At 41.5% G+C, this 27,911-nt stretch overlaps 1 protein-coding gene across 1 annotated transcript; it reads right to left on the minus strand.

The window, feature by feature from the left end:
• Positions 1-25: 25 nt before the first annotated feature.
• pou1f1 (POU class 1 homeobox 1) lies at positions 26-20,051 on the minus strand. Its single transcript, XM_033987286.2, has 8 exons — positions 19,754-20,051; positions 18,190-18,357; positions 14,460-14,606; positions 14,260-14,358; positions 8,976-9,251; positions 8,273-8,437; positions 1,332-1,392; positions 26-1,076 (listed from the first exon to the last, which is right to left on the minus strand). The coding sequence occupies exons 2-8, from the start codon at positions 18,317-18,319 to the stop codon at positions 851-853; spliced, it is 1,104 nt and encodes a 367-aa protein (XP_033843177.1). The 5' UTR covers positions 18,320-18,357; positions 19,754-20,051; the 3' UTR covers positions 26-850.
• Positions 20,052-27,911: the final 7,860 nt, after the last annotated feature.

Raw genomic sequence — 27,911 nt, forward strand, 5'->3', positions numbered from 1 at the left:
ACAAGGTACAAAGAAACATTTTTTTTAATGAAATACATACGTTTTTATTAGTTAATGGAAAATAGAAAGTTGCACTGTCTTCTTTGGATAATCTCCAGCTATTACTCTGTCTCCTGTATAATGTTATTTATGACATGCTAATCTATACTGGACTGTGCATTGGTTTGTGACGTCTGGTGCAAAAATAAAACTAGGAAAATAAATAAAAATACATGCATCTTCACTGAAACATGTCATATCAATCTTTGGTTTCTGACACTTAAGACACGAGCTACATTAGCATCTAGAAAAATGACAAATTCACAACAAGCAGCCTGCACACCTCCCTGTGCCATCAATCAGGCTAGGCAGTAAAAACTAGATCATCACTGACATAGTAAATAAACAGATTGGCACAGAATGTTAATGTAATATAAGGATATATAATACAATAATGGATCCATCATTAACTTAATTCAAAATAAAAAACAACAAAAATCAATAAGACAATTTAAAGACAATGATGAACAGTAACTTGCATTTTCTCATTTTTGAAAAAAGGTAGTGCAACTTTTTTCAAACTTTTCTGTTTAGCCACATACTTGTCTGGAGGTGTTACTGCTTTACTTGGAATGTTCAACAGTGTGGCATTAAACTTATCTACCTTCATGGAGAGACATCACCAGTCCAAGTTACAGGTCAGGGGTCATGTTTATAAAGCATGTGTACGCTCAAAATTCACATTACTGCGAGTTTGTGATCTAATGGACTAAAAAAAGTTACATAGTGCAGTATAAAATTAATATTATATTAGTAGTATTTAATAATCTTATAAAGTTGTGTTGCCATTGACGGTAATCTTTGTTTGTCTCTATGTGATTGACCGCTTGCTCATCTGAGTGATACAGTTGGGGCTGATCTTCAGACTCAGGTTTAAACTGGTTTTGACTCGTTTCTCCCTCTGCCGCCTGTTACAGAACCAGACCCGGACAACCTCCTTTTCGAGGTGCAGTCCTTTTGCGATCCGAGTGATTTCCTGAGATGAAGGTTTGGTCTTTTCCACAAAACTGCGCTCCAAAGCCTCCTTAGCTCCCAGGCTGCAGATGTGAGACAAAACATGTTATCAAGCAAACACTGATATACATACTCCACTTAACAGTAAAAGGCAGAATGTTTGCCATAGTGACAAAAATTAGACTAGTAATTGTTGTAATGGTAAGTGGCCTATAGCAGCAGAACATTTTTTTTTGTATTTTTTATTATATACATAGTAGATTTGGTAGTAGAAGTCACAGTAGTACTCCTCAGTGTTAGTGTTGTTGTAGTAGCAGAAAGTAGTAGTACATAATTACCTGATAGTTGTTCTTCGCTTCCTCTTCCTTTCATTCATTCCCACTTTGTCACTGTACAAAGCTGTAAAAGGATAAGCATGGTGTCCATAAAGTCTCTTTATAATAATAATAAGAAGAATAATAATTTAAAAAAAAGTATTACAAAGATATCTTAATCAGGCTTGTTCTATTATACTCAGTGGTTTCCGAAGTTTTTTTTTTTAAATTTTACCTCATTTAATCCACCTCTATATAGGCACCATCGCACAAAGCACATTTATTTATTTTTTATTTATTTATTTAGAAAAGGGACAGTGCATATTAATGAACATAAGATACATATGTAAATATGCCAGATTTTAGCCACAGGCTAGTTTCCATCTGTTGTCCCTGGACAGGTTGATGGTCACATTTAACATAAAATACCACATACACAAAATACAGTCAAATACAGAAAAAGGACAGAAGCCAAGTCAAAAACATAAACTCAGGAGGGTTACTACAACTTTTAAAGTGCTGTGTGTATTGCACAAGTCCTAAAGTGCTGTGTTTATTGCACGAGTTCTAAAGTGCTAAGTGTATTGCACGAGTTCTAAAGTGCTAAGTGTATTGCACAAGTTGTAAAGTGCTAAGTGTATTGCACGAGTTCTAAAGTGCTAAGTGTATTGCACGAGTTCTAAAGTGCTAAGTGTATTGCACAAGTTGTAAAGTTGTCGTAACGGTGCGGATAGGACCAAAGGATGCAGACCAGAGCAGTTTTAACAGTGTTTATTTACAGCGGTGAAAATGCAGTCTTTATACAGGTCACAAGAGCAGGTACAGGAACCGGGGAGCGGGAGACGGGTCAGGCGGGTGCGGTGCAGGTAGAGGCGGGCAGGACAGGACCAGGACGGGGATAGAAGCAGGTGCGGTACCAGGGCAGGCGGATCAGACGAAGACCAGAGCGGGGAGCGGGTGACAAACCAGAGACCAGGACCGGACAGGAGACGAGACGAGCAGGAGATGAGACGAGCAGGAGACGAGACGAGCAGGAGACGAGACGAGCAGGAGACAAGACGAGCTGGAAGCGATACCGGGACTGGAACGTGGCGGCAGGAGCTGGGCGAGTAGAGGCAGGAATCTGGAGGGTGCATAAATCCAAATGAGCATTTGCCGGAAAGTACCATATAACAAAGCTTAGCAAGAAACATTCACGTTTTACACGCGGACGGTCTGGCACCGAGTGTAGACTGCCAAGCCTTCTTGTACTCAGCAGCAGGTGGTGGTGATTAGGCTGATGCACCCCAGGTGTGCACGGGAGGAGTCAGGCACTCCACCCAGCTCCAGACACACAGGTAGGGGAGGGGGAGAGAGCACGGGAGGACAGGGAAACTGACATCATGACAGTACCCCCCCCCTAAGGTCCACCTCCTGGTGGACCCCCAGGCTTGTCAGGATGAGCGCGGTGGAAGTCTCTCACCATGTCGGGGTCCAGAATGCGTGCCCTGGGCACCCAGGATCGCTCCTCCGGACCGTAACCCTCCCAATCGACGAGGTACTGGAGGCCCCTACCACGGCGACGAACGTCAATCAGGCGGCGGACGGTGAACGCCGGGTGGCCGTCAATGACTCGGGCGGGCGGTGGGGGATCGGCCGGAGGGCACAGGTCGCTGGTCCGGACTGGTTTAACCTGGGAGACGTGAAAGGTCGGATGAATCCGGAGAGACGGGGGTAACTGGAGGCGCACCGCCGATGGATTTATGATCCTCATGATCTTAAACGGTCCCAGGAATCGGGGGGACAGCTTACGGGAGTCCGTCTTCAGCGGGACCGTCTTGGCGGAGAGCCAAACCATCTGGCCAGGTTGGTATACGGGCGCCGGGACACGGTGGCGATCGGCCGTCGCCTTAGTGCGCGCTCCAGCCCGAAGAAGGGCCGCCCTGGCCTTCTTCCAGATCCGGCGACAGCGCTGGAGATGGCGCTGAACAGACGGGACGGCGAGGTCCCTCTCCTCCGTGGGAAAGAGAGGGGGTTGATATCCCAGCGATGCCTCGAAGGGGGACATACCAGTGGCGGAACTCACGAGGGAGTTGTGAGCGTACTCTATCCAGGGTAGGTGAGTACTCCAGGTCGCGGGGTTGGCGGAGGCTGTGCACCGTAGGGCCGACTCCAGGTCTTGGTTGGCCCGCTCCGTCTGCCCATTAGATTGTGGATGGAACCCGGACGTGAGGCTAACCGTGGCCCCCAAACTGTCGCAGAAAGACCGCCATACCTGAGAGGTGAATTGGGTCCCTCTGTCGGACACGATGTCCACCGGGATGCCGTGGAGTCGGAAGACATGACTGGTCAGCTGGTCGGCAGTTTCTTTGGCTGTGGGGAGCTTAGGCAGGGCAACGAAATGGGCGGCCTTGGAGAAGCGGTCCACAATGGTGAGAACCACCGTGTTCCCCTGGGAAGGGGGAAGGCCCGTCACGAAGTCCAAGGCGATGTGGGACCAAGGGCGACGAGGAACTGGGAGAGGATGCAAGAGACCAGAAGGGGGTGAGTGGGAGGCCTTGGCCCGAGCACATACCTGGCAGGCGGCGACATAAGCCCGGGTGTCTGTGTCCATCGTGGGCCACCAGAAGCGTCTCCTGAGGAGGGAGAGAGAGCGACCGGCACCAGGATGGCAGGCGAAACGGGAGGCATGGACCCACTGGAGCACCTGAGACCGGACAGAATCGGGAACAAACAGTTTATCTGGAGGGCCGTTACCTGGGTCGGGGTCGTTGGTCTGGGCCTCTCGGACGGTGTCCTCGATATCCCAATGGACCGCGGCCACCACACACGAGGAGGGGATAATTGTTTCTGCGGTGACCGGGCTATCCTCCAGGGCGAACTGGCGGGAGAGGGCATCTGGTTTGACGTTCCGAGATCCGGGGCGGTAGGTGAGGAGAAAGTTGAAGCGGCTGAAGAAGAGGGACCAACGAGCTTGACGGGGATTGAGGCGCCTGGCGGACTGGATGTACTCCAAGTTTTTATGGTCGGTCCAGACGATGAATGGTTGCTCCGCCCCTTCGAGCCAGTGGCGCCACTCCTCCAAGGCCAGCTTTACGGCAAGGAGCTCCCGATCCCCTACATCATAATTGACCTCGGCCGAGGACAATCGCCGGGAAAAGAAGGCGCAGGGGCAGAGGCGGTTGTGGGGGTCGAACCTCTGCGAAAGCACGGCCCCCACTCCCGAGTCGGAGGCGTCGACCTCCACGATGAATTGCCGTGAAGGGTCGGGCTGGTGCAGGATGGGAGCGGAGGTAAATAGTCTCTTAAGCTTCTCGAAGGCTGTCTGCGCCTCAGGAGACCAGGCAAACGGCAAAGCAGGAGAGGTGAGTTTAGTTAAGGGCGAGATAACCCTACTAAAATCCCGGATGAAACGTCTATAAAAATTGGCAAAGCCGATAAATCTCTGGAGCTGTCTCCGGCTGGTAGGAACGGGCCACTCAGTGACAGCCTGGATCTTTTCAGGGTCAGCTCTTACTTGGCCCCGCCCCACAATGAAGCCCAAAAAGCTGACCTCCTCTGCGTGAAACTCGCATTTCTCAGCTTTCACGAACAGTTTATTCTCGAGGAGGCGCTGGAGAACCTGGCGAACGTGCTGATGATGCTCCTGGGGGGACCGCGAGAAAATCAAGATGTCATCCAAGTAAACAAAGACGAATCGGTTAAGGAAATCACGGAGCACATCGTTGATGAGGGCTTGGAATACGGCAGGGGCGTTGGTGAGACCGAAGGGCATAACCAAGTATTCGAAATGTCCCAGGGGTGTCTTGAAGGCCGTCTTCCATTCGTCTCCCTCCCTGATGCGCACCAGGTGGTACGCATTCCGCAAATCCAACTTTGAGAAGATGGTCGCACCGTGGAGGGGCGTAAATGCCGAGTCCAGTAAGGGAAGCGGGTATTTATTCTTTACGGTTATATTGTTCAGACCCCGGTAATCAATGCAAGGCCGCAGGGATTTGTCCTTCTTAGCCACAAAGAAGAACCCCGCTCCCACGGGTGAAGTGGACGGGCGGATGATTCCGGCAGCCAGGGACCCACGGATATAGTCCTCCATTGACTCGCGTTCAGGTTTAGACAGGTTATATAGCCTGCTAGATGGTAGTGGGGCACCCGGCAGGAGGTCAATGGCGCAGTCATATGGACGGTGGGGCGGTAAAGAGAGGGCCTTGCTCTTGCTAAAAACCTCCCCCAGGTCGTGATATTCAGCAGGCACCGAGGACAGATTGGGGGTGTCTGGGGACGGATCAGCGACAGGAACGGACCTCCCGGCCGGAGGGAGGGCGGACCGAAGGCACTTGGCGTGGCAATCGGGACTCCAGCCCGAAACTCCGCCCCTGGCCCAATCGAAAACAGGGTTGTGGGCGCGTAGCCAGGGGTAACCAAGGACCAGAGGAGAAGCGGAGGAGGACAGGACATGAAACTGACGGTTCTCTTGGTGGTTGCCGGACAGAATCACGGTGACAGGTTCTGTGATGTGAGTGATGTGCCCCAGAAAACGTCCATTGAGCCCCTGGGCATTTAAGGGGCGTTCGAGGGGCTCCAGGTAGACCCCGAGCTGCTCCGCGACTTGGGCATCAATAAAGTCCCTCTCAGCCCCGGAGTCGATAAGGGCGGAAACGCATAAGGTCTCTGTGCGAACGCACAGGGTGGCGCTGAGCCGCAGTCTATTAGAAGAGTCCAGGATGTGTTGCTCGCCCACCAGTACTCCCAGTGCTACTGGTGGGCCCCCCCTTTTGGCCGAACTGGGCAAGTGACCACATAATGTCCGCGCTCACCGCAGTAGAGGCAAGCCCCGGCCAGACGACGCCTCCGTTGACGCTCCTCGGTCGACACAAGGGTCCTGTCGAGTTGCATGGGCTCATCCGGCGGGGGCGGGGCAGCGCGTGGCTCCGGCGGGACCGGTGACCGGCGTCTCTCTCGGCGACGAGCCCGTAGGCGGTTGTCTATACGGTGAGTGAGGGAGATGAGGGTCCGCAGGTCGGGGGGTTCGTCCCGGGAAACCAATTCATCTTTCAAAGTCTCGTTCAGGCCCCGCACAAACACAGCCCGCAGCGCGCTGTCCGTCCAGTCCAGCTCCGCCGCATGTGTCCAGAATTCAATGGAATAATCCGCTACCGTCCTGGAGCCCTGGCTGAGAGTCAATAACCGGGAGGCAGCATTGTCCTGGTAGTGCGGGTGGTCAAACACCAGCTTAAACGTGGACACAAATTCATTAAAATCCAGGCTATCCACAGACGTCTTCATTAGGCGCGCCTCTGCCCACTGGAGAGCTCTGCCCCGGAGTAATCCACATATATATCGGATCTTGGTGGCCCCCGAGCTGAAACGAGAAGGGCATTGCTGGAACATGAACTCGCACTGGAACAGGAATCCGCGACAGAGGTGAGGTTGTCCAGCATACGGCTCCGGATCCGTGCCTCTCGGCTCCGGGAGGCATGGTGGCGCTCCAGCTGCAGCAGGCGGGGTGACGAGGAGCGCGGCCACCTGGTGGTTAAGCTGTGCCACCTGCTGGGACAATGTCTGATTTAGCTCCAATAGAGTTCGAATGGATTGTTCGTGCTGACCCAGCACCGCCTCGGGGTGAGAGTGCGTGAGGCGGCGCATCTGGTCCGGATCTGAGCCTGCTTGGTCCATAGTGGCCAGACCGTTCTGTCGTAACGGTGCGGATAGGACCAAAGGATGCAGACCAGAGCAGTTTTAACAGTGTTTATTTACAGCGGTGAAAATGCAGTCTTTATACAGGTCACAAGAGCAGGTACAGGAACCGGGGAGCGGGAGACGGGTCAGGCGGGTGCGGTGCAGGTAGAGGCGGGCAGGACAGGACCAGGACGGGGATAGAAGCAGGTGCGGTACCAGGGCAGGCGGATCAGACGAAGACCAGAGCGGGGAGCGGGTGACAAACCAGAGACCAGGACCGGACAGGAGACGAGACGAGCAGGAGATGAGACGAGCAGGAGACGAGACGAGCAGGAGACGAGACGAGCAGGAGACAAGACGAGCTGGAAGCGATACCGGGACTGGAACGTGGCGGCAGGAGCTGGGCGAGTAGAGGCAGGAATCTGGAGGGTGCATAAATCCAAATGAGCATTTGCCGGAAAGTACCATATAACAAAGCTTAGCAAGAAACATTCACGTTTTACACGCGGACGGTCTGGCACCGAGTGTAGACTGCCAAGCCTTCTTGTACTCAGCAGCAGGTGGTGGTGATTAGGCTGATGCACCCCAGGTGTGCACGGGAGGAGTCAGGCACTCCACCCAGCTCCAGACACACAGGTAGGGGAGGGGGAGAGAGCACGGGAGGACAGGGAAACTGACATCATGACAAAAGTGCTAAGTGTATTGCACAAGTTGTAAAGTGCTAAGTGTATTGCACGAGTTCTAAAGTGCTAAGTGTATTGCACGAGTTCTAAAGTGCTAGGTGTATTGCACAAGTTCTAAAGTGCAAAGTGTATTGCACATAACCTAAAGTGCAAGGTGTATTGTACAAGTCCTATAAGTCGAGTATTTTATGTAAAGCATCAAGACAGTACTCAATTTCTTGCCATGTTCACTGTAGCATAGCCTCATCAAGGGTTGAAATCACATCTGTTATCTTTTGCTTTAGTTCAGTCACATCCCGTATCTTTGTTTGATTCATGATATCTTTAACATAGCCCCATAGAAATCCAGAGGTGTGATATCTATGAACATGGTGGCCCCAGAGTTGGTCCATTCCTTCCAATCCAACAGTCTGGAAATGTTTGATTGAGGAACTCACGGAAATGAGTGGCAATGTGATTAAAAACTTTTACAACCATTGAGTATAATAGAATGAATCTAATTAATACATACATATCTATACAGCACAAAGCATCTGTAGCCAAAACAATGCCTAATCTGAGCAGGGATTATGTGTAAAATGCCTTCTAAAGTGAGATTACATGTTCGTGAGTATGTTTTTATCTCACCACCAGCTAGCTCTGCCTCATCCAGCCACTTCTCCAGGATGCTCTTGAGTTTGCAGGCATTTTTGAAACTCAGTTGGAGGTTTTCAAAGCGGCAGATTGTGGTTTGACTGAACTCAGAGCCGTGCACAGCCGCCAGAGCCTCTCCCACATTGGTCTGAGTGTAGCCTGAAAGTAAGAGATTTCAGTTTATAAGGGATACTATACATGGCAAAGGTGCGTGGCCTTGTAATGCCCTATTCTAATGTAAAAGCACCAGACCTCTCATAAATATAGTAATCAGAAACTACACAAAGCATGGAAATGAAAGGATATCGGCAGCAAAACAAGACACGTTCATGTAACTTGCAATTCATACAGAGAATATTAGCTATTTTAGTTGGTATATCAATTGAAATAAAAACTTTTACAAAATTATATGGTACAAGTTCCTCTTCAAGCTGCCAGTTGTAAGCTTTGCCAATTTAATAGTAGATAAATATGTATATAGTTCATTCATATCACCTGCTTGTTGCCATAGAGATAGATAAGACCACATTAGAAAAAGTATACCATTATTATTACACCTTTATTTGTACTTTTACCTATTCATAACTTTTCCTATCACCAAAAACAAAAACATAACATAACTGACCATGACATGCTAGGAATAGGAATTAATGATACGACTCTGGAATAAAACTATCCCCTTGGTGGAAGCACTAACCCAGCTTGATCCTCCTGATCTTAAAGTCGTTGGCAAACATCTCCAACTCGCGGATCTGCGGGGAGTCCATAGGGGGAGCTTCGTCCTGCTCACGGATACTCTTTCTGGGGACATCCACCTTCAGCCCCTCCGCTCCCCCCATGGCAGAGAGACCCCCGGGAGTGTCATCAGAGGAGAGCAGCGCCTGCGGTAGAGTGGAGAATCCATGGCTCAGGGCGCACGAGCCACTGCTTAGGCCGTGGTCTGGAAACTTGTAGAGGCAGGAAGTGAGTGAACCTGGGGAGAGAGAGGGAGAGAGGAAAAATTAGAAGAGATAGTGAAGGGGACAACACACTGTCAGAGGGAGTTAAGAGAGTCTACTGGTGTTAGTTCATTCTGGGTCTATAATGATGGTTGAATCCCTTGGGACGACAGTACAGTTACAACTCCAATGGTTGTGACTGGAAGGGCAACTGACATAAAACTGTCTTATAACTGTACAACTCTTACAAAAAACTTTTCTAGATAGTCTAAATCATTTGGTACAGCATTTGTTCACTCACTGACACCATTGACGCCTCACATGCCCGGGGCAGACAGAAATATGGTTGCCATTCTGTGACATAACCCTCCCCAATAAATGATAATGATAAATGATAAAAAAATATCCTTCTTGTAATTTGGTCTTTCACAATAGCCACTATAAAAATAAATAAATAAATAAAAATAAATAAATACATACAAATAATAATAATAATAATAATAATAATAATAATAATAATAATAATAATAATAATAATAATAATAATAATAATAATAATAATAATAATAATAATAATAATAATAATAATACAAAATACATTCTTGACACTGATATAATACAATCTTATTATTGCAGGCACCTGTTGTGGCTGAAGTATTTTACATTTGAAAGGGTGGGACAGAAACTCACAATCCAAGGACATGCTTACAAAACAAACGCAAAGTTTTCATAGTCTACATTCATCACTGTACAAACTCTTTACTCTGAATAAATACTCATTTAGACGTCTCCTTGTATAACCGTTTCAATATTTCTACACTTTACACTCCTCAACTGACCTCTCCTCATTGTGTGGTCACTACATCTGCGTTTGAGTTGTCCAACTTCTACATCCTATATAGAGTCTTATATTCCACATAGTTTTTGTGGGTTAATTGCTCTACTTTATTCACATACATCACTTAATAATCAGATTAGTCCCACAATGGCATATGGCTTTATCTAATTGTATTTTGGCATTTGATACTTAATGTAGCATCTCAGCTCAACACAGCTGCAGCAAAAGATAATGCCCCGCACATAATTGATTTGTCTTTACAATGTAATCAGATTTATATTCATTATATTGGATCAGTCAGCAGACCACAGCCCATAAAACAAGCCAAACACAGACGTAGCTTTAGCATTGATAGCTCTATTTAATGCTATAAACATGACCAAGCTTTATATGTCTTTGTATGTCAACTGGTGCATGGAACTACAAAAAAAATTAAAAATTAAATAATAATAATAAAATATAATAATAATAATAATAATAATAATAATAATAATAATAATAATAATAATAATAATAAAAACCCAAACAAACTAAACTAAACTAAATATGTTTCTTTATAACAGAATTTAAAGGGAGATGTTATTGCTTTGTCTAGAATGTTCCACAGTATGTCATTTATCTAAATCATTCACTCCCTCAATCTCAAACAGTCTACAAAAACTGATTTTCAAAACAATTTAACAAATGTAATGCCTTTAAAAAAGCTGGAAGTAATGTTATGATTCAGTCCTAGATATAAGAAAAGGAAAAGGGATAGAACAAAAGAAACAGAAAATGATTTTCAATTCTATGTAAACTTGCTGTTCTACCCATCCAATGCAAATAGAAGTCTAATACAATTTTGTAAATGCAACATCTCCCCCTTGTGTCTGCCCCCGTGTAACACATGCTCTGTAAAACCAGGGCTTGTACTTTCCTCCCATTTGCTTATTAGGGCTGCACATACCAGGCTACAATCATGGGATGGATTTGTATTGAAACATCTGTGATCAACAAATGCATTTCATTTACTCTAAACTAGCACAGATTTTTAATAATTTTCTACAGTGGCAATGGCAGTGGCAAAGAAGACTATTTGCACGGTCAAAACATGGTCAAAACACGGTCAAAACACGTCAACACATCCACTTTACCCAAATGAAGGACTTTTATTGTAAGTCAGAGTGCCTCAGATCTCCCTCTATATTTTTCTACCATTACTCGCCCCCTGGATCCTAAATGAGCACCTGTGGTACGTTTTATCTGACCCAGTGATGCACTCACCCTTCATGTTCTTTTCTGTGCAATAGCCCATGCAAATGTTTCCAGGCCTTACCCATGGTGTTTGATAATTATCACCATAAAGCTGTCATTATTTAAATTCATAGAAAACAAGTCAAAACAAAAGCTGGAGCATGAAAAAAACACAAATTCTAGTTGTGCTGTCAAGTTCAATAGCTTTACTTATTTAAATACATTTAATTTGATGTCTATTTATACTAGTAATTTGCCCATCCCACGGTGAAGAAAATGAAGCCTGCTACAGCCTCTCCCTATAGACTGTACATGTGGGATACAGCATGCACACAGCCTTTGTTTGTCTGTTTATTTATAGAGGGGCCAGATATGCACAGCCTCTTTCCAAACAAACGTGGGCAAGTCTAGATTTGTGAACACAACTTGGAGCTTAGAGGAGAGGAGCAGGGACCATTTAGCGTGTATGTGTGGGTATAGGCTAAATAGTCTGAACAATGTATTTTATTATACATTATACATATGGACACACATAAAGGCATCTTAAAATAATTGATGCGATATATGAGATTATAATAAACTTGTGATTGCTATTATTTCTATGGTTTATTTGACTAACTACAACATCTTAATTTGTCTGAACTGACACATTCCTTAAGAAAAGAAGTAAGAACTGCTGCACTATGTCACTTTTCTGATGGAAGTTCTGCCACTTGTTGGTCTCCATGGAGATGTTATTGCTTTCATGGAGACAAACAGATAGTAAACCTCTAAGTTTTTGGGTTTTTTTGGAAATAGACTGAGAATATGTTATTTACAGTGTTTTTTTTTCAATATATTCCTTTTCATTCACACTTTATTTACAGCCTTTTTACCGTTTTGTAATGTGAATACTTTTACAACAAAGGACCTTGGGTTTAAATTCTTCCACTGACACTGTTTTATTACTGCTACTCCAACAGCTACACATGAAGTTAATAATATTATATTGCCTCATTATTTGTTCCATTTATTCTGTGTTTAGACATAAATCCTCTCGGAAACCATGACGACACAGGCCCCACTTGAACAGGTGGTGAACTGCAGGATTGTTCATTGTCGTTCAGTTGACACAGTGAGACCTGAGCCATTAAAAACTTTGAGAGCGTCTTTAAAAATGAAAGAGGTAATTTCTCCTCTGACCCGCTCCTGTCTGCCTGTGGTAATTACACAGTTCTGTTGCAACTCTCAGCCCCGTATTATTAAAACATGCATTCGCTCTAGTCATTTACCAAATCCTCATTATTGAACTTTTGTTAAATAATTTTTCCTCTAGATTTTTCCGTTTTTACTAACTTGGATTATAGATGGTCCTGTGTAGCCTAAATATACTTTTATTCAAATGCATGTATGTGTTAAGACACTGTATGTAAATTATTTCTAAAGCTTTTCTTGTACTCAGAAGTAGTCTGCATGTAGGTCAGTCAATACCTTTTAATTCATGATAAATGGTCATGGTAAATGGTCACATTTTTATATAGCGCTTTTCCATCTTCAAGGCACTCCAAGTGTTTTATCAAGGAACCACTCACCTATTCACACATTCACACACCAGTGTACACAGACACTGACCTACATCATATACTTACTTTCATTATATTTTAGTTTTACTTATTTAATTCAAACAAATGTAGCTGCATTGTGTGCCTAAATGTACACAATGATTTGGGCATATTGATTCCTTCTATGTCATGCTTTCTACCACACTCACCTACTTCTATTTGATTAGGAGCACTAGGAAAATTTGTCTCCATGGAGGTGTTATTGCTTTTTTTTAATTGCTACTACAGTATCTCGCATTTATTTAGTTACAGGTGTTTTCATTGCTTGAAAATACATAGACTAACACACATTCATTACTCATTTGTAAGTTGGCCTGGTGGGACGAACTGCAAGTTAATGTCACTCTATGGAACATTTCTGGCAAAGTAATAAAATCTCCATGCACATCAGAAAAGTTACGTTATAATGCTGTTACCTCCTCAAAAACATACTTAGAGTTGTGTTTGTGTTGTTTCATTCAAACATGTTTGAGTAACAGTGGAGCACTTCATGACATCACAAGGTGGAACAGAGGGCTTTTAGTTTTAGATAATATGCAGGATTTGTGTGTTAAACATGTGTGGATGAAACAAAACACACCTCCAGGTATGTTAGTGATGACGAAACAACATTATAGTCCAGAAATAGCCTAATTTTGGCGCTTTATAAAGTTGCAATATATTAAGTTCATTCAAATGACAAGTAATTCTTCCACCTCTGCCTGAACAATATTAACTTTAAATGGTGTTAGCCCAGAACACTCTTCAGCAGCAGAGCATTGGACACATCACTGTTTTATTAAAGCTTTACAACAGTGAGTCCATTATCCAGAGGACTTTTTCATTTAACAGGTGCAAACGTTAATTGAATCAAACCAGGGCTGAAATAAAGACAGCAGTGATGGCAGAATATTTGTAATGTTTGGTAGTACTGGTTAACAGCTCAAAGGCCTTGTATCCGCTTGTGTTGCCATGTATTTGAGCACAATTTATCATGCCCTAGTACGGACATATTGTATAAGCAGCTCTTGAGGTATGTACTGTCTGCATTTTATTAGCTTTTGTTAGCTTTACTGTGAGGATAAAAAGTAAAAAGTGCTTATAAAGTCATGATGGTGAATCATTAGGGTTCCCAGGATGCATATGGCATGAAAAAAACTTGTGGATTGTGTAACATAATTAGACTGAATGCTTTTGGATGGAGCATTTACCCATGAACTATTACCTCCCCTATTCAAAGTCCATGCCAGATGCTCTTGATAACTCTAATTCAGAAACACCGTAACACTTATCTAACACTGCGAAAAAGGATTTGTTTAGATTATTTTGATTAATTTGCAGGGATCTAATCTGTTATTTAACTACCAGATATAGTGGTGTACGAGGGTTTACCTTGCAGTGGGTTGGCGGCGCTGACCATATTTGGGTGAGGCACAGCGCAGGTCTGAAGGATCCGAGTCTGAGAAATACTGGCTGAGAGCATCTCCTGAGCTGCACAGATGTGTGAATAACATGAGATTATCTTCCACACCTTTACCATCCGCAGGTATAGAAAGTAGGATAGTGTCTTTGCCCATACAGACGTGCCTCACCTGTCATCATGCCATAGGCCTGCTGGTTGCCATAGTGACAGGGGGTGACTGGGTAATGCAGGCTGGGGGGTGCATTTCCAAGGGGAGTAGTGGAGAGGTGCATGTGAGAGCGCTTGGATGACTGACCCAGGGACAGTCCAGAAGAAACTGTAAAAAAAACATAATTATTATTCGGTTATTTTTGCCCCTTAAGTTGGAAAATTCACAAACTCTATTTCTCCCCATGTCTGTTTACCATGACCCACTTAAAATGCAAACCAGCTTTAGAGTTTGACCCTCTGATTGTGATTGTCTTGAGTGCAGGAAATTACATGGTACCCTATACACTATAAGATATATGCTTCTATAATAAAATGCAGTATCTTTGACAGATACAGGAATCAAAAGTAGTCCTCCAGGGCTGGCCCAGACTATAAGAAGACTAAGCAGCTGCTTAGGGTCCTGAGGCCACCAGAGGGCCCCCAAGAGCCCATACATTTATATTGAAAATAATATAATATATCAAGTTTTATTGGAAAAAGGTTCATGTGTTTACAGCTGCCTAAATATCCCTCTAAAACAATGCCATTTGATTTATACCTATAGTAGCAACTTATGTACTGCTGCCTACATTTGTTTTTGAGCCGGGCATAAGTGAGGGCAGCTATGTATTTACACTGGTGCAAGGACCCTTTATGATGTAAATATAATCCCACTGTCGCCAAATGGAACACATTAAAATCCACCAGAAACGAAGAAAAAATGTCTAGAATTTTAAAACTCTTGACACATACTGTTCATGTGACTACGTAGTTGTGACATTCTGGATGTTTTCAGTCTGATGTTGGTCATATAAATTCAAATACAATTAGTCAAGGTGAGTCTAGTCATAATGTTGTCAAATGTGAACCACCAATAGCTGAGCCAGGAGGGATCCGCTGTCAGGGACCCCAGAGACAAATTCAGCTTAGCCCCCCTGAAAGACCGACCTTAACTCCATCCATCTTCTTTTAGCTACAAATGCACCAATAGTGCTTTTCAGTTTCAGTACTGATACTGCAGCTGTGTTTATTATCCTTAAGCACTACATTCAAAGTTCACACATTAGGAGACATTCAGGGGCTACTACTAGTAAAAATATATACAAGAATTTATATAGGCCCAACTCAGAGCCAACACCAAATAGAAGAACTGATCTTTCCTACTTTTAACCACATTTTTATTGAAAAGAATTAACTTTAGAATTGTAGCCAATATACAGGAAAACCACAGGCTGCACTGTACAAGCTAAATCTGCATTACCATATAAATTGTGTGTACTTATCCATGTATATTTTATTCCTTGTGTCGATAAGAAAATTCCTTTCCTCTCAGAAAACCATGATTATGTTGGAGAGGTGGCTCATGCCGTATGCTAACGTTATGCAATGTGTCATTTATTATGGGAATCCTTTATCAACTTAATGTGACAGCATAGGACCAGCGCACTGAGATGTGATTATAATGTTGATTCAGACACATTCATTTTTCTTAATCTTGGCACTGCAAAGATTTACTATCAAAATGGAGCTCATTTAGGTTGTGAATACTGTCCAATGCCGAGTAGATATTCATATTCTATTGAAACAGTGAATAACATATACAACATTCCTCTTATACATACTTCTGGAAATGGCAGATGGTAGATGAATACAATAATGGAGGCCAATTATCACTGATAGATGACACATTTGGAGAACATTGGTTTGGCGTTCGCCTCTTAAAACATGGGCTAAGTGCCTGCTCGTGTCCTCACTGCATTTCTATTTTTAATTTGATTGTTCATTCATGTATTTATGTTTTAAATGGAGGTTTGCAAGAAGGGACCAATTATATTTAAGGGAGGATATCTGGAGAAGTCACAGTTTTGTTCTAAATTCAAACAGGGATTTCAGAGAGAGTAGAGAATCATTAACCTTAAAATATGTCAAGTGTATTTTCAGAACTATTTCTTGTACTATTAATTCTACTTCTACTATTACTTTGGCTTGGGTGGACTTTAGGCTTCTTTCAGCCAATAAAAAATACTATAGCCTATTACTATAGCCTATAGCAGTGGAAGCAAGGTGTCATCACAACTATGCTACACATTGGTTTCAGACTCTTGTATAGATGCCATTTTGAGGACTTTTAACTAATTCCACATCTATAATAAGTAGTTGTGAATTATATATTGCCATGGCAACGATGCTAATTATCCATCAATCTGAAACTCATAGCTGAAATGCAGTAGTAGTGGTAACTGTAGCAATATCCCTAGCACTAGTATTGAGGTGATTATCTTTTTTTTTTTCGTATTTATTTGTTCACTTTTGAGCACTTCCTTGTCGTCATCATTCATCAAATGCGTTCACAATGGCTTATTATATTATTCGGTCTCAAACTATTCTTAGCCTCCATATGCCTCCTTATGGTTCCCAGTGTATTCTGAACTGTAACAATAGCACAAGCACAGAGCAGGCCCAGGAAGTTTTACCCACAATGCCCCATGATGAGAAGGGCCTCGGGAAATTTAATTATCCCCTTCTTAAACACAGCTGAACCAGGCCAGCTGATTACATGCATTTACATAATAAGGTCTGCATCCGTATAAATGCATTTCTGAGTCACTCTGGCAAATGGAATTCACAGCTCACATGTATTCAAAGGGGAAGTACTCATCCAACAAAACCAATATGGCTACTACTACTACTACTACTACTACGACTACTACTACTGCTGCTGCTGCTACAACTACTACGACCACTACTACTACTACTACTACTACTACTACTACTACTACTACTACTACTACTACTACTACTATTACTACTATTACTGCTACTACTGCTACTACTACCACTACTACTACTACTGCTACTACTACTACTACTACTGCTACTACTACGACTACTACTACTGCTACTACTACTACTACTACTACTACTGCTACTACTATGACTACTACTACTACTGCTGATACTACTACTACTATTAATGCTACTACTATTACTGTTACTACTATTACTGCTACTACTACCACTACTGCTGCTACTACTACTGCTACTACTGTTACAACTACCACCACCACTACTACTACTACTACTACTACTACTACTACTACTACTACTACTACTACTACTACTACTACCACTACCACTACCACTACTACTACTACTGCTATTACTACTACCACCACTACTCCTACTACTACTGCTACTACCACCACCACTACTATTACTACTACTACTACTACTACTTCCATTATTCTGCTCTTGCTACTATGACTGTGTTTATTCTTAAATGTAACTTCACAGTACAGAAGGGAAAGCCTTTTCTTGAATAGACAAAAATTGTATTTTTCATGGTCACACACAAAACACAGAGTATAAAAAGAAAACAACAAGCTGTCAATTTTCATTTCATTCAAAACAACTATAATATATCAAACATATAAAAGTTTGGATTTGAAGGTTTACTACTACAGTCTCTCTTTCTGAGGTGGAAAAAGTGCATTATATTATTTTGAAGAATATAAGTGAATATACATATTTATTGATTAGCAATAAGTGAGTAAATTAATCCTCAAAATGTACTACAAATGGAGGAGTTGTTGTACTTTGTTAAGGAGACCCCAAACTTTCCATCAATAAACGCCTGTCTAAACAAATACACAAAGCAGCATATAAAAGTATCATATGTTTGTGTTTGCAGTAGTGTGGCTGTTGTTTACCTGCAGAGACCATGGAGTGGGCGTGAGAGCCAGAGGACAGGCAGTCGGTGGTGGACGCGTGGTGCATCAGAATGGGCAACTCGGGAGCCAGAGGACTGAACGAGTCTGCACTGAACGCCTGGCATGCCATCGCTGCCAGCTTTCACACTCCCCAGACGCTTCCACCAGCTGAAACCACAACTAATGCTCACCAGTGCTTTAACGATTGTGATCGATGTCTATTCCATTACGTGGTTTTGTTGACTCAAGAGGTAACCTAATTTGCCCCAGTGATCTTTCTCTGGTTCTTCTTTGCAACTTTTCGTCTCCTTTGGCCCTTTTTGCTCTGTCTCAGACCAGCATCACTGCTCTTCTATTCCCATTTTTTTTGTCTTCCTCTAGCTAAATCTGAACAAATACTTAATGCTTTAGCTGTGAGGGGGTTAATTCATTCCATGTTGTTATGTTGATTCAACCTAATCCCAAATTGTGACTTAATTTGTCCCAACTCTCTTTCTCTGCTCCTTCTTTACCCTTTTTCTTGTCTACCTGGGAACTAGTTTACCCACTTTTTTGGCTTAACAATGCTTCAACAACTGTAACTGTGTTTATTCATTACTATGTTTTTGTAGACTCAAGCTAATCTCAAATTGTGACATAATTTGCGTGATCTTTCTTTCTCTTTCTTCTTTACCCTTTTTCTTGTCTACCTGGAAATGAGCAGATAGAAAAGTACAATAGTTTACCCACTTTTCTGGCTTCTTCCAGCTAAATCTCAACTAATAGTTAACAATAATTCAGCAACTGTAACTGTGTTTATTCATTACTATGTTTTTGTTGACTCGAGCTAATCTCAGACTGTGACATAATTTGTGTGATCTTTCTCCCTTTCTTCTTTGCCCTTTTTCTTGTCTTTTTGATCTTTTGGGTCTCTGCCTCAGTCAAGCATCACCGCTGCTCTACCTGGGGAGTTTGCGGGTAGAAAATTGTGAAAGGTTACCCTTTTTGGGGCTTTTTGTGTTGAAGGAAATAAGAAGAATGTCAGCACTTCTGCCACTGTTCTTCACAGTTTTAGGCACTGCTACACTCAGCCAAAACTTCCTGGAGAAAATAGTATTAAGTCTCAAGTTGCGGTTCAATGAATTGTGCTTCTCTCATTAAATGCCTATGCCTGCGGTTCCTAAACTTTTCACACCGACTAACACCCGAACAAATAGTAAACAAAAATGAGACTTGCTAACATGTCTAAATGGGAAAGTACACAGATATTTTTTACTTAACAAACCAAAGTAAACCAACCAGATCTTAACCAAGACTAAATCTGGACTAAATATGTTCTAAACCAGGATTTAAACTAATGGAAACAATAACTGATGATTGACAGAAGAAACACAACACAAAATCCAAGACCAAATCTGAACCGAATGATAAAGATTAAAACTGGGGCAAAACCCAAACTCATTGAGCACTAAAAACTAGCGAAAACTTCTTAATTAAACCCTTAACCTAGCATTACTATAACTCCCTCTAGATACTATACTAATCCTTGAACTAGAACAAACTCTACTAGAAGAAGTCTGCGTACCACCATCAGCCCGTGCGCCACCGTTTGAGAACCACCGGCCTCTGCGATGCTCCTTTCTGTCAATCCAGCCTCAGCATCTCATGGGCCTGTCTACTGCAGGTATTTATATCCCACCTGTGCGCTCCAGTTTTCCCATCAGCCCTTGCTCTTACCAATCCCAGACCGGAGAGGTGATCATTGGTGTTTGCCCTGACCTGTGCGTCTCCCATCCCGCTCCCAAAGCCGGGATTAGGGACCAGAGCGGTGCAGAAACCCGATCCGGAGAGAGCTCTTCCTCTTCTTATCTCTCTGTGTGATTGAGGGGCTGAACTGGTGGCACACGCTTAACATGTCACAGCAAAACAAACTTGAGGCAACTCCAATTTATCATGTATTTCAGGCCTTTGTTTAGAACGTGAATTTTTTCCTGGTGTATTTTTTTACTTTACTGTCTTGTCTGCCAATGTAGCTTTTAATTACCTGTGAATGACAATATGCTGTATAATGAGGAGGACAAGCTACTCACAAATTGAATGAAAGTGAAAATAATAATTAAGATTTTAGTAAAAGTACTCATTTGTGAGATATTTTATATAATCGTGATACTCGCCAATAAAGATAATCCCCATTATATCACCAAAATGTGCTCTCTAAATCATAGTTGACAAATCACTATAACAGCTGTTTAAATATGGAACCTATTTGTAATATTAAAATTATAATTATTCATATCCAGAACATTTTAACCCTCTGGTGCATAGCGGTCACTACAGTGGACAGCTAATAAAACATAACGGTATCTTTAATTGCATTGGTTTATATGGTGGAGCCTCTAGAGTGCTCTCTGCTGCCATACTCCATTGAGGTAAATTCAGTGGTCAGTTGGTGTAACTGCAAGTAAATTTCCTTTGATTGGTTTTCGTATTCAGGCCTAAACATTGCACATATACAGTGTTGAAATTTCCCAAAAAATTGTTGAAATGTTTTTCAAAGCATAAAAAGAAACATGTGTTTGTATATTTACAATAGAACACAAGTTAATTAATTTTTACAGGCAGTTCACAATGTTGTTTCATGTCCTGAGAAGAATAAAAATACTTCAGAAAAAAAAATCTTGACCAAGGCTTTCATAATTCCCGCATCAGTGGGTTAAAACTGTCAGCAACTTTAGTAATTATCGTGATGTAATCGTTAATCGCAATTATTTTGGCTGTGATAATCATAACACCAAATTTCAATATCATCCCATATCTACCTAATAACCACTATATAATATTGTCTCTAAGTACTTTATGTTTGTAAAGATGCTCTCCAGGAGGGTATAATCTACAAGTTACTACGGTAGTCCTTCTCAGTATCATAAGATTATATATAAAACCGTCTGAGGACATCTATATGATTAACTGCAACTAAATCAGAGGAGCCCTAGACTGGTTTGGTGTTTCTTCCAACTATAAACACTAAATTCATTGTACTATTGAGCAAACATTTATACAATCTTACAACTGTATATTGTATCACCTGTATATTGATTTGTCTTTATACATCTGTCCCAAACATTGCTACCTTCTCCTCTTATCCCTACGCAGTAAAACCCCACTAGTACCGACTTTGACCCCTGCGTTGCCAGTTCTGCCTTTTCACTTCCTGACCTGCCTCTCCGATCCCCCCGCTGTACTACCTCACACTGAGACCTAAGGGCCGAGTATTGTCTTTTATTGTCCCAGAGGTGTTCGTAAGTGTTGATCTGTCAAGGAGGGCGAGTCTCTGCTGGAGAGCGGGTTAATCTTTGGCCTCATGTGCTGTTGTTTTTGTTTGAGTTTTGTTGATCCAGGATTTGCTACACTATTGGAGATGTTGGTGGGCAGCAGCTGGGAGAGGGAGAGAGAGGAGGAGGTGGGTGGCAGGCACGACACGACACAACACGCTGTAGCTCTGCAGCCTGTGTGAGACGCCACCGCTGACAATAGCTGTTTTCTATTTTCTTTCACGTTTAGTTTTGCAGCACATTCATTGTTTGAACTGTGCGGAAATGTGGAATCTAATGATATATCCCAGGGACATCAAAGAGTCTAATTTCAGCCCACTGAAATATGCAACTCAGATAAACCTTTGTATGTAAAATTGAGTTCAAAATTATGTATAAAAATATTAGGGAGACACATTTACTATTTTTTTTTTGTTTATATTACTTTGCTTTACAATATCACTATATAAATTAAATACCATACACAGATCAGTGCATTTTCCCACGCCCATTTTGCTTAATTTTTAGCCAAAAACACCTGTTATCTGAAAACACCTGTTTCACTGAAGCTGCCTATCCAGGTCGTCGTTGTAAATGAGAAGTTGTTCTCAATTGACTCACCTGGTTAAACATTGAATAAATAAATAAAATAATTAATAGGAGCGATGTCTTATTGTGAATGTTTTAAGCAAAGCAACAGAGAAGCAGAACGTGGCAGGAACTTGAGCCCCGTTTACAATTGAACAATAACACAAGCTTACATAATCAGCTGTGTGATATTGTGAGTGAAAATAGTCTCAGACCAGAATGGCAGAAAAATTCTCAAAAATATTGTCGCTATCTTTTTATTGAAGCTACACCCACACAGGCTAAAGACCATCCTCCCAGCTGGTGAAAAACTGCTGTGTTTTGTTTGGACCAAATCACCGCTTTTTAAGGCTATTACCTTTTTACAAAACTGTCACTACCACTGTAAGTCCCTTGGACATTAGCAGTAGTAAAATAACTTGGGACATCTGTTACAACTGATGGCTAAATGATTTTCAACAGCAGATAATGATAGTGGTTAATAAGAACATGTGTGTGGGGCTCTTGCAAGGTCGAAAGTCTATTTGGGACGATTTAGCCTTGTCTTTTTTACAGTAAACAAGCAAATCTGAAGATATCTGAACTAAATTTAAACAGAAAGACAGTGCAGGAGCCTGGAGCTGGAGGAGATGAGTCAATAGTGAAAAACACAACCACATGATATCTACAAAATGTTCAAATATTATGAAAGCATAACACTGTATAATGCAGTGGAAAAGAAAGAGGGCATTGTCCAAATGCATGGTATTTGACAACAATGGTGTGATTCCTCGATTCCTCTAACTAAATGAATCAAACAAATCAACATGGAATTAAAGGGGCACTATGTATCTGGTGGCTTGCTTGTCTCCATGGTGATGACATTATTTTGCCTCTAATCTTCTACAATATAGTATTAATTTATCTCTTAGGAAACAAGAAGGTGACGGCACCATGCCAAGCTAAAGGGCAAACCTGTGTAGAAGCCCCTCATGGTAAGAATGCATGTTTTTCAAGAAATTAATTGAGCAATAAATCACAGGCCCATTAAAAAATGCACAGTGCACCTTTAAGTATGCAAACCTTTATTTAACCAAGGGACCCAGTTTTGCCTGTTTTAGTAGAGACCCAGGGCAACTAGACTCTAGAATTCTTGGTCTTGGAATTTAACCCACCACCAACTTGCGATGAGGTGAAGTCACTAACCCCTGTGCCACCATGTGTGACTTGTTTGGATTGTTTGGTAGCAGTAAGTTTGCAATAAAGATTTCAGTTAATTAAAACACCAAAGAAAGTACACAGAGCCACTGTGCTGAAGGTCTCAACAACAGATTTGTCCCGGGGTCTGGATTTGTTCAGGATAAATGAATACGGCTGTTTAATGTTTTTTCCACTTGTTCCACAGTGCTAGAAAATCATTCAGTCATTCTTTTTAAGTTTGTCGACATTTTAAATTTCAGATGTATTGAGTGAGATGAGGCCAGAGGGTCAAGGGTTTAAAATCACTCTGATATTGCACTTGTGAAGTGAATGTTCAAACTTGCAGTAAACAGGTTTAATTTTTAATAGTTTAATTTATTTTTATTTTTTTTTTATCACCTTTAAGTTCTATCTTATGATAACTATAGAATCCAACACTCAGATACATAACAGTGAAATGCTGAATTGAAAATTTCACGGCATAACTTTTCTGATGTGGGTGCACCAGCTTCATCTCTATGGAAATATTATTGCTTTGCCTTGAATGTTCCACAGTATGGCATTTATCTCCATAGGGATAAATGGAGATTGTTGACGCCCATCATGCTATAAGTTAGAATGTCATATCTGTGGACATACTCTCTGTAAAATGCCTGTTTTAACTATAATAATACCTTTAATTAAATAAATGCAAGACAGATCATTTTAATTCTATACAGTGGAATATTTCAGCCAGTGCAAGTTACATTGTGATTTTTTTTTTTTTTTCAATTGTCGTTCTATGAAATATTGCTGTTTTCAGTTAAAATAAATTTGATACAAAATGTAACAATAAAATAAAGTACTCTGCTAAATACATTCAAGAGCTGTATAAAGCTGCAGACAGAGGAGACCTGTGCTTTCAAATGAGAGAGACCCAGTTGGATTTAACCATGTAAGATAATGTAATGTATAGGTTAATTCAACGCTGGGGGGAATGGTGGATGTACACTTTTCCCATGGTGCAGTTCTCACACAGACACACACATGAACAATACCTGTCCCAATGTAATTACAGCAGAGAGCATGAGTCAAAGGGCCCCAGTCAAGCACCTGCTCTGGGCGAGCCTCAACCCCCCTGTGCATCCTCCAGCGGCTCCCAGTCACTACAGCACATACATTTAATTCAAACAACAGCAAGTAAGGTTAAAGAGTGACCGTCCCAATCGTACTGTGTCAAAAATATAACATAATAAATGCAGTTATGGATTTACAGATAGTTATGTTAAATTAAACATGTGTAAGATCTATTAAGAGTGTAAATCTTTTAAGAGCTTTTAGCCATGTTCATTGTTTTTCTTTGTATTTACAGAGGTGGGTAGTTACTCAGCTACATTTACTCGGTTACATTTACTCGAGTAACATTTGTAAAGAAATTGTACTTTTCTAGCAGCACTTCTACTTGAGTAATATTAATAATAAGATAATTTTATCGACGTAACAGTACTCTTACTAAGTTACTCTTCCCATTGTGAGTAAGTCTACAAGTGACAAAAGTTTTATTTTGACAATTTTGAGTATTTCTGTTTCTTTCACTGCTCCTTCAGATCTGATTTAGACTCATTATTGTGTTTATCCTTTGAAAAATGACATTAACTTTAAATTATAAATCAAATGTTATGCCTCCACAGTTACTCGTGTTACTCTTACTTGAATAAAAACACTCACACCATAACATGAATAACAAGAAGTGGCAGTCAGTTCAGTGTTTTCCAGAGGGCGACCAGTTAAAATCCCCATTGAGCACATACACAGTCCTTCTCCCCAGTGTCTGCAGTTACAAAATACAGGGCTGGTTGCTGTAACAAAAAAAAAAAATATATAGGCCTACAACATCATACTGTTCGCACTATGTAACATTTCTGGCAGAAGGTACTTACTTGTCTCCATGGAGATGTTATTTTTGCTGGGAATGTTCCATGGTATGGCAAGTTACAGGCAATAAAAATAGCAGTAAACTGGAATCTAATCAGATCAGTTTAATGCCATTCTGTGGAACAATACAAACAAAGCAATAATATTTCTGAGACAAGCAAGTGCCCCCCCCCCCCTCCCGAATCCCCCAAAGAGATAAAGGAAATCAAAAGTTCATGATTAAACTTTGAGAATATTCTTCATCTAGTTCAGTATAAATTCCCTCCACAGATGCTCATCGGCTGCTGTACGGGAGCTGTGGGAGCAGGCATTCACACAGGTATCACAGCAGTGCACACAAGACAACAGATGGACTCAGGCAAAAGCAGCAGTCATAAAAATATGTCCTTGTATTTCTCTGTTATGTAGTTAATATGTATTGACTATATTACATGAGTTTGTATGTATATAAATGGTCCAACGTGCCTCGACCTTAAAACCACACAAGCCTAAAACAAGCAAGCACTTTTAGCACTGCATATATTAATTCACTGCTAGCACTAATTGGAAGGGTTGTTTATGTCAAATGTCTTTTATATAAGAAACAGCACTGGACCATGCAGGATGTTAAAAATTAATTAGCTTGTTTTTTATTCTAATTCTGCCTATGAAGGTGCATTTAATTTAGGTAAAACTGTGCGTTGTTTGAACAATAGTCACAGAAAAATATATCTACGGTTTTCAGCATGATGAAAAATAAGAACCGTTGCCAGAACAACTACCAATAAAAAAAATAAATATTATATCTTTTGAGTGGTTCTCAAAATATTGCACAAGAAGCTGAAACCCATGAATACATATTTTAGTTTAGTTTGCACTTCTGTCATAGCTGCCTGACATTATACCTCTGCTATGAAGTAGAAGTTCACTAAAAATATGGGAACCACTCAGCCACCCTGGGTAGTAGTACACAATCATTTCAAAAACAATAAAATAAAAAATTTAATTCAAAAATCAGTTTGGGCTGCATGTAGTGACAAGGTCAAAGCTCCAGTGTTGAATGGCAAAGCACTCAAAAGTTAGTTCCTCTCTGCAGTGTGTAGGAGTGCATTCAGAAACAAGTCTGTGTGAATAAAACATTTAAGGGTCACAGAAAGGACCCACACTGTGTAATTTTAATATGACATTTTTAAATTTCCTATTTTGATGTTTTCTGACATGGTGATTCAGAAGGAAATGATGCAAGACCAGTATAATGAACTGTAACGCATGCAACACAAGTCCACTGGTCTGAATAAAACATTGGTCAAGAACGACAGCATTCTTGAGTCAAAGTTTTGTAATGAATAGTTCAGTGTGACTCTAGCCTTAATGTTCAGTATAGACTGTAAATATAAATGGACATAGCCAACCTGCTAGACACTGCGTTTCAAATAGGAAGTGATCATGGGTGCTCTTCCAGCTACACTGACTCACTTTACATCAGTTCACTTTACATTAGAAAACTGTCGCCTCTCTGTCTGTAACTGCTGCTGTCAGGCTCGTCATTTTGGTCTTAAAATGTTTGTATTAACCTGCTCTACATGATCCTGGTATTTTTATTTTGCTGTTGTGTCCTTAACTCAAGATATGAACCTTAATAAGCTCCCTTCTTTCCTCAAGGTCGCTCCTGCTATCGTTAGCGACAGGTTTGATTGACATCGTTGCTATGCGCCAAACCAGTGTTGTGGGCGTTACCTTCAACAGCCTCGCTCCTGATTGGCTGTCATAGCAACCAAACAAGTGTTAGCCTGTGCTGTTAATTGTGCTAATTATACAAAGATAATGACACATTTTTGAATTAAATTGGTAATGGTTTTGAGATTTTTATCTTTTTAAAATTAGTTTCATGAGAAATTGTGGCTCATTAAGCAGAATACCCCTCAGCGTTAATTTGACATTTCTTGAGCAAAATTCTGAATTGCTAAAACTTATCAAAATTCTTTCATGTCCATGTGTTTCTGAACCAGTGTGTTTGTGCTAATAGGTCTGAGTGCAGCTCAAGTTTTGACATTTCTGAGTTCCCCTTATTGTTTCCGTATTTTTTAAAACTTCATGTCAAAGATCTCATTTTTGTGCTGAAGTTAGTTCCTAAGCTGCACTTGAAACAGAGCTGGTCGACTTTATGTGGGCGTGTGCATTTTCTTGCAGCTCTTTTAATACTTACATTTCAAAATAACCTTGACTAAGAATCTTAAGACCTCCTTTCATATTGCTCTGTGCACATCACCATAAAAGAAGACTGCTTGATGATCTAAAATACGTAGATCATTATTTTAGCTTCTGTTCGTTGTAAAAAATAATATTTGCTTAATAGTACAAACAGGCTAATTGACTTCCTGTTCAAAGATGTAGAACTGAAAAGCCGTGCCTCTTTATCGTGGCATCTCACCATAATTTTAATTTATGAAGCTATGTGAGATTTTTGAACCCTACATGCATGACCCATAATCTGAATATTTTGAATAATTGCAAGTAAGTACAGAGTTGTGTACAAATAGCTCACCAGCTACCATTACTGTTGAATACTTGACAAATATTTTTAAACTTGGGAGAACACAATTTTCAGTCCAATGAGGTTCATCTGGTCTTCCGTTCATTTATTTTAATAGATTTTTTTCCCAGACCAAGGTTTAGTTTGTTTTCATACCTGACAGTTTGGACTGCTCATTAGCGCTCTTCCTCAGAGTGGTCACATAATGTTGCTGTGACGTGCCTATTCAGCTGATTAAA

This window comes from Periophthalmus magnuspinnatus, chromosome 21 (assembly GCF_009829125.3).
Source record: "Periophthalmus magnuspinnatus isolate fPerMag1 chromosome 21, fPerMag1.2.pri, whole genome shotgun sequence".
Lineage (NCBI taxonomy): Eukaryota > Metazoa > Chordata > Actinopteri > Gobiiformes > Gobiidae > Periophthalmus > Periophthalmus magnuspinnatus.